The 8,290-nt window shown below is 43.3% G+C and overlaps 1 protein-coding gene across 1 annotated transcript in view; it reads right to left on the bottom strand.

Annotated features, from left to right (window-relative positions):
- Chgb (chromogranin B) overlaps positions 1–7,841 on the bottom strand; it is a 13,397-nt gene extending 5,556 nt beyond the window's left edge. The window contains exons 1-3 of the mRNA XM_021156555.2: positions 7,300–7,841; positions 3,088–3,134; positions 2,550–2,643 (exon numbers count right to left, since the gene is read on the bottom strand). Of these exons, the coding sequence (XP_021012214.1) occupies positions 2,550–2,643; positions 3,088–3,134; positions 7,300–7,348 (190 nt within the window). The 5' untranslated portion in view covers positions 7,349–7,841. The remainder of the gene's footprint in view (positions 1–2,549; positions 2,644–3,087; positions 3,135–7,299) is intronic.
- Between the last annotated feature and the right edge of the window lie 449 nt (positions 7,842–8,290).

The following is an 8,290-nucleotide window of genomic DNA, read 5'->3' as shown; positions in this document are numbered from 1 at the left end:
ATATATATATATATATATATATATATATATATATATATATAATAAAATATTTTTATTTATTTATTTTTTTAAAAAATGTTAATCCAAAAAAGAAATTTTTTTAAAAAAATCTTTTACCTGATAAGAAACTGGACTAGCATCTTTAAGTACCCTCCCCCCAAAAGAAATACTCAAACCAAAGCCAAACCAAACAAACAAGAAACAAACCCTACCATTCATCCCTTCTCTCCAAATACTTATTTGCTCACTGTGGGCAGGAGAGTGGGAGATGAGGCTTAGGGTGGAACACAGACCAGGCAGGCCATTCCTTCCACTCAGCTCAGCATACAAGTCTGCCTATCAGGTAAGGAGAAAGAGAACTAGGGCTAGGAGACAGAAAGCTACAACAGTAGAGGAATGGTGTGGCCCAGAACTGAGTTCCCATTGACCTACACTACAGAGACAACATCTAATTATCAGATGTCACTGTAAACAATCAAAATTTTAATCAGGGTGTGGTGGTGCATACCTTTAATCCCTGCACTTGGGAGACAGAGGCAGGTGAGTCTCTGAGGTCAAAGCTAAACTCCTGTTTACATAGTGAATTCCAAGCTGGCCAGAACTACATAAGTAAGACATAGTGAGATTATGTCTCAAAAATAAATATATAAATAATTAAATGGAAAGAAAGATGATTGATAGATAGGTAATAGATAGATAGATAGATAGATAGATAGATAGATAGATAGATAGATAATTAGCTTGATATTTAAGTCAGTGGTAAATTTCTTAAAAACTGGGCTTGTTCCTTGCCACCACCAAAACAAAATCAAGTAAAAATTCAAAGTCTTAACTTCCTTTGAAAGTTTGCAAGACCTGAATTACAAAGTCTGGTGACAGAGTGTGTCGTTCTTCCCCAGAGGATGAGAGTCAAGGAGCAGGCACTCCTGAGAAAGCCTCCCCCACCCCCTCTAAGGCTGCTATGCTGCTGCTGCCGCTGCCACCGCCGCTGCCACTGAGACCAGGCCCGTATTCTCGAACTGCTGACCCACAGAGAGGCACACACTGTGCTGCTTCTCGGCCACTCTTAGTCTTGCTTGCTCCTTCATAGCTTCGAGTCTAGCCTGAGTGGGGCTTGAAACTGCAACCCTGAAGGGACAGGTCCATCTTCCAGGCCGTTTCTGACTCTGTCTAGGCAGTGTCCTTGTTAGAGATTTGAGCCTGTTATTTTGATCTCTGGATCAAGAATCAACAGACAGATCCCAGGGAACAACTGGCAAGTTGGAATTACCTGAGCGCTAAGCACCTGCTTTGGGAGACAAGTAGAGTAAGGAATCCGGTAACTTTCCTCTGAGCAATCATGGTTACCTTATGTGACAGGCCCTTCCTTTTGACCCCATCTGGTAAATGAAGTCAGGGAAAAGGTGATGCAAAGTGGGTTGGCCCGGAGAAGTAGCATTTGCTTCCTGGGGTGACTTAGAACCCCCTAGCTATTCAAGCAGAAGATAAATTTGAGAAAACTGAAGCGTCTTGCCTGGAGGGGTGTAGGGAAGCATCCATTCACTGTTTACTTGAGCTTAGACCACCCCCATACCTGCCACAACTCTGAGGCAGATTGAGTTAACCCAGGCTACTCTGTCGATTGTCCATGCTTTATGCATGAGCCCCATGTGCCACAACCACAAGAGAGTTTGCCTTGTAATAAGAGACCTTTATTTTTTAAAGATTTATTTATTTATTTATTTATTTATTTATTTATTTATTTATTGTATATGAGTACACCATCTCTGTCTTCAGACACATCACAAGAGGGCATCAGATCCCATTACACTTGTGAGCCACCACATGGTTGCTGGGAATTGAACTCGGGACCTCTAGAAGAACATTCAGTGTTCTTAACCACTGAGCCATCTCTCCAGCCCCCCCGTAGATCTTAAAGGTGAAAAGAAAGCGCTCACTGTGCCCAACTTGCCTAAGAACTGCAAAGCAGTGGAAGGTATTCTCAGGAGCAGACTTTGTTTGAATCGGCTTACCTTCCTAAAGGACAAGGACTGCATAGTTCCATTAGAAACTGGTAACAGCAGATACTGCTTATGTCACTGTTTAAACTGTGTTTCCCACAGCTCTTCAGTACAGAGAAAATACTCTGCTAGCCTCAGAGCAGTTTTTCAACCTTGCTCTCCTCTCGCCTACCAACACTTCCCCAATCACCTCCTTATCTACCCCCAAGCAAGCGCTTCCCACACCTCGCTCCTCCCAAACGAAGACTCTTTTAAAATATTTTTAAAATATGAAATCAAGGAATTTAAGGGCTGATGGACAGCTCAAAGACCACACAGTCAATCTCAATTCCCTTTTCTGGAAAAAAAAAGGGGGGGATCTTCCCCACTGTCAGACAGCTACGAAGGGACCAGAAATCATATCACTCACTATCTCCCTAGGTACCATACTAGTAAATCAACGCTGTCTGTCAAATTATACCACAAGGATGCGTCTGCAGGTAAGGTGGAGGCTGGAGGGAAAGGATTCACCCCAGGCACAAAGATCTTTCTGAATTATGGGACACTTACTCTTCTTCAGGACTTGCCGGCACTCAGGGGTGATCGTTGGAACACTGGACTTGGATAGGGCATTTGAGAGGACTTCGATAATGCAGCGAGTCACCTATGAGAAGACACAAAAGTGGGCGGGAAAGCTGGTGTGGCTGAAACACAGCTTGACCAGGAGCTCCTGTGACTGGCAGCTTGAGCATGTGACTAGAACTGATGTAGGATGCTCAGGGCAGGAACCCAGACTTACAGGACCCTGAGGAAGCCTCCCAGGCACTACACTACAGACTGAAAGAAGGCATTGGGTGGTGATAGCCCAAAGGGAAATAGAAACCCACTTCTAAGCAGCTTAGAGGGAAATTGCCTCTGTCCTCAGGAAGACTAAATCCCGCCCCCAGGATGGATATATCTGTTTATGACAGGAGGGCCATCATTTGTCCCAGTCTCTGAAGGATAAAACTTTGTCCTTTCAAGACATGAGGGAGGGAGCTGTCAAAGGGAGTGAGACAGTCTAAGGTGTACATGCAAGTCAAGACTCAAGACCAACATGTCAACTTACCATTTCTTCATTGTGATCCCTGTTATCCACCGGAGCTGAGCTGACAGCTTTGAAGGAGAAAATGGAAAATGTCTTGAGTTGTTTGTTTGGTTTTTTGTGGTTTTTGGGGGGTGGAGGCTGAATGAACCAGATTTGTAGAATTGCCCAGCTTTTCTTGAGAGGGATGCAGAGTGAATACTTAGCAGAACCCATGGTTGGGATGACGTCAATGATCATCATTTCCTAGTTGCTTGTACACATGTGTGCAAATGTACATACATGTGTGCATACCTAAAATACACTGCTGCTTCTCTCAGAAATGTCTTGAGCATATTTGGAAGCAAATGCTGCCTTACAGCCAATAGAAATCAGATCCAGACCACAAATGAGGGACCTTCTTAGTTTTCAGCATTTTACCAAGTATTGTGCTGGTTACACAGCCATCCTATATTTGTGAAAAGTGTCTTAAGCTGTGCACTCACTCTGCAGTTTCCTACATTCTGTGCAATCGTAATTCTTTTAATGGAAGCAGAATCAGGTGCCCTCTGCAGTTCTTTCCCTCTGTCTACACCAAGTGGTTATGGATCTGTAGCTCTCTCTATTACTCCAGGTCCCAAGAAAATCTCCTCCCTTATACAAAAGCACAGGTATTAAAAGTCAGGTGTGGTGGTGCACATCTCTAATCACAGCACTTAGAAGGCAGAAGCAGGGGTGTGAGTGAATTTGAGGCCAGCTTTGTCTCCCTGACTTCCAGGACTGCAAAGAGAGACCCTATCTCAAAAACAAACAAACAACAGCAACAACTAACAAATAAAAACAAAAAAAAACCCCTCCAAAACACAAAATAACAACAACAAAACTCTCAACAATAACAACCACCAAACCCATGGGTATTAGATCATTACTCACACAAGACCTTTGCTTACATGATCTGCTTTCACTGTGATGGTTTTATGAGTTGTTTACAATTGTATAAACACCTAGAAGTATCAAGGTCTCCAGCACATTGTTACAGTCAGGATATCCAAGATGGCATTTAACAACTGGTATATGACAGTGTGTTTCAAAGGAAAAAATAATGCTCAAGATTTTATGAGACTCTGCCTGCCTTAAATCAGCATTTGGAGTGTCTTTGTTGGTCAGAAAATAGCCTGGTGACCAGCATTTGCCGGTGCCACATCTTCCTTCTCCCAATGATTGCTGCTTTTGTTATTTTACCCTTTGCTTTCCCTTTGTTTAATCCTTTCTGCTAGAGAAGCTCAAAGCCTTTACAAACACTCTTATTTCTACAAACAATCATTATGCTAGGGGAAAAAAACTTAAAGAGGAGCGATTCCTTTGGTCCCCAGAATAGAAGACCTAGCTGGGGCAAGAGCAAAATTCTCGAGCATCAGACACTAAAGCTACTCAAAAGCAATTTATTTATAATGAGCACCCTAACCTTTCTTCCAAGCCAAGCCTGTTCAAACACCTACTCACCCTACCTAACCCATTGCCTGTCAACCCAGAGGAAAAAAAATACATGAGACTTGGGGCAAATGTCTCTCATTTGCTTACTTTACTAAACATCCACCCCAATTGTTTTCAGGGTCCCACTGTTATCCAGCTTTATTAGGGTCACTTAAAAATGTTTAAAAAGTTCTTGATAAGCTATGAAGAAAGGCTCAGGTTCTTCCTCAGAGACAGGTCAAACAAAACCTGACTGGCCAACGTTTGCACTCGGGGTTCTTATGCCTGGCTCTGAGGGTTCTGTGGGTTTTCCTTTTCTTTAGTGCTGCAGACTGAGCCCAGATCCTCACACATGGCAGGTGATCACTCCCTGACCGAGCCCCAGCCTAGGGCCAGTCTTTCATGTTCCAATGACTGCTATTTTGAGAACACGCTCACTTTGGCACGTCTCTTTTTTCACCTCAAATCTGTGAAATCCTCTGGAAAGAAGAACTATGAAAGAATTACTCCCGTAATGACTGAGAAGTCACCCTTTCCAAGTTCAACTTTCCAGACCTTCTGTAGCAGAGCAGATCCACATATATAGTTCTGCCTGTTGTTCTTTTCCAATATAAAGTGGGTACTTTAACTACCCAGACTGCCAAACTATTAACCCTTGTCAGAGTTGATGGACAAGGGATGTCTCATTGTCCTAGACAATTAGCAGTTTACAAATTACTAGTATAGAGCATCCCCGTTTCCCCAAGGGAGACTCCTCAGACTCTTCTTAATAGAAAGGAACTAGGGTTTGCTTATGGAGCTGTGTTGTGAGCCTTGGTGAGAATGCTAAGTAATATGTATTTCTTCCAATAGAATCTGTGAGAGCAAAGAAGTGACTAAAGATGTATTAGGTACCCAAAACTGGTTTAACTTATTTCTGTAGCAAATAAGAAATACATTTGATGCTTATGGAAAAGTAAAATAATCAAATGACAAAAAAATATCCAATAGCAAATCTGAGAATAGCTCCTGAAGCATCAGCATCCATAAGACTATGAAGGTTTGATTCGTATGAAAATCACAGCTGCAAAGTAGGCTCAGCATGTTCTTCTGCTGGTAAACCATGGGCACCCCAAATTCCACCAAACTTGCGAGTCAAACAGGATCTGCATAGCAAAAATACCCTTCTCTTTCATGTCATATGGATATGGATTTGGTTTATTCATATTAATTTTTAAGGTGCACAGTACTTACACAGACAGTTGTGGATCTCCTTCAAGAAGCTCGAAATGGTAGAAAATTAACCAGATGACTTCCTGGGGTCTCAACCATGATTTTACTAAATAACAAACTACTGGAATCCCCTAATTGCCAGATTTGGGGAGGTGAATGCTAAAATACATGGTGTGTTTCTGGGGTGATGACCATGCCCTAAAATTGGTAGTGGAGATGGTTATAGTCAAAGTGAAGCAGTAGGCTGCACGATGAGTGAGTTGTCGCCTAAAACAGAAGAGATTTGCATAGCTTCGGTTTTTTACTACTAAATATTCCTTCATAAGAGGTATGAAATGTTTAACCACCACCAAAAAGTTTAACTAACCAGTTAAACGATTTACAAAAAGCTTACTCTTTTGTAATCTAGAACACAATGTACATTGTGTACAGTGTATCATTGTGTCCTGTTCAGCAATATCTTTCCAAAATACTTTGGACTTGAAAAATTCTAAGTTGTTCAGTTTGTTTCCTTTTATCAAATTAAGAATATGATATTTAAAAAAATAGTTATTTGTAAAAATGATTTTTAAAAATGAGAACATTATGAATGCAATAACATAAATTACCATTGGCTTTTATTTTGTCAAACATTGGATGAGAGATTCCTGTCAATCAAAGGCATATATATACATATATATATTTCATATAGACATATGGATATCTCAATTCTAGTTAGAAATCTCAGTCTCAGAACAAAACACTTTTCCGAGGACATTCACAGAGACAAAGAGCTGCTAGCGTAATTTGGTGTTATACTTATTTTTCAGTTTCCCAACACAAACACATCTTTCAGGCTATTGGAGACCATTGAGTAAATTTAGAGTAGTTTGAGACTTAGCAACGCACTCATCCACACACAACCGTCAAATATTAGCTACTTCTGTTTCCATTCTTCAAAATTGACTAAAACATTCATTTTGCTACTCCAAAGATAATTTCATGGGTGTAACACCGTCTTGTTATTTTTATTTCTAGAGCACAAAAGGAAAGAAATATCTAGTACAGCTTCCATTCATAAATTAAAATGTGAATTACCTCTCTTTAGAAACATAAATACAAAGTGTAAATATGTTAACCCTGTAAACAGACACACGAAGACCTGCACACACATATATGACATGCTGAGGGAAATGCCTTAAATGCACTCGGATCTAGTTCTAACTCAGTGCCTTTAGAATAATAGAGGAAACTCTGTAGGGCCAACTGCATGCATTCCCACCCCTCTGTGGTCACGGGGCTGTGAAAAGTCACACGGAGAGTCAGGCTACAAAGGCTCTCTCTAGCTTTTTGTATAGAGCCTGACATCTCTGCAGAGAACACAGAATGCGGCTTTGCTTCCAAGGGCTGCACATCCCTGGCGGGGAAAGCAGGAAAAAGCTGGACAGCTCTTGCTTCCCCTACTCAAAGCCAGGCCAGGCCAGGCAAGGCAAGGCAAGGCAAGGGATACAGGGAAGAGGAGAGGCGAGATAGAGAGTGAAACCCAGTGCCACCAGCTCTAGGAGCTGTCCGGGGTGCTGAAATCCCACTCACCGGCCAGAGCCGCTGCGCCCAGGAGGCTGAGGAGCATAGCCGGCTGCATGGTGCCGCTCGCCAGCTGAGTGTAGGAGGAGTTCGGCGGGTGCGGGCTCCGCAGAGCAGCTGTGGCGCGGTGGGCGCAGGCCTGGCTCTTATGAAGGGCAGGCGGGGTGCAGTACCCGGGGGCGAGCGGCGGGCGGGGGCGCCCCTCGCTCAGCCCTGACGTCACGGAGCAGCCCCGAGGCGGCGCCAGCGGGCGGAAGCACAGCCAGTGCGTGTGGCCTTGCGCAGGGTCCCAGCAGACACCGGCAGGGATGCGGGGACGTCAGGTGCTGTAGATGTCAGGCAAGGAGGGAAAGGGTTCAGCTCATATTGTCGCGCCTGCGCTCCAGCTCCTCCGCGCACACCTCCGATGCTGCAGTTTGAGGTTGTGGGATACTTGTGATTCTGAAGTGTGTAAATGACGGGGTCAGCTTTCTGTTTCCTCTGCCAAGCTGAAGAAAATCCTTGCTTGGAATAAACACACAGGCGGTTCTTAGACCTTAACAAGAGAGTAATGGCTGTAAACCTAAGTGTACAACCACGAATGTGTAACCTGCTCTTGGTTGAGATGTTTGGTTTGTGTATCTGTGTATCCCATCTATGGCTCTGTCTGTCTTCTCTGTCCATGGAATCTCCTACCCGACGTACTTATTCAGATTGACTTAAAAAAATCAAACAGGCCAAAGGATACACTTCAAAATTATCTCTCAATTTTTTCCAAGTTCAGTTTTCTCTGTAACCACTTTCTGTGGCTTAGGCCTAATTTAGTTTGGAGCATACATAACTGGTGCTATTTCTTTACCTCTCCCCACCCCTCTCCCTCCCCCTCCCTTCCGTCCCCATCTCCCTCTCCCTCCTCTCTCCCCTTCCCTCCTCGCCCCCTTCCTCTCCCCCTCTTTCTCTTGATTGGTCACTTACCCAGCTCTTCTGATAGACATTTATTTAAGCTGTCACCCTTTGGCCC

The sequence above is a fragment of the Mus caroli genome, chromosome 2, assembly GCF_900094665.2.
Source record: "Mus caroli chromosome 2, CAROLI_EIJ_v1.1, whole genome shotgun sequence".
NCBI lineage: Eukaryota > Metazoa > Chordata > Mammalia > Rodentia > Muridae > Mus > Mus caroli.
Note: the sequence above shows the minus strand (reverse complement) of the source record. Positions and strands in the feature narration are given on the sequence as shown.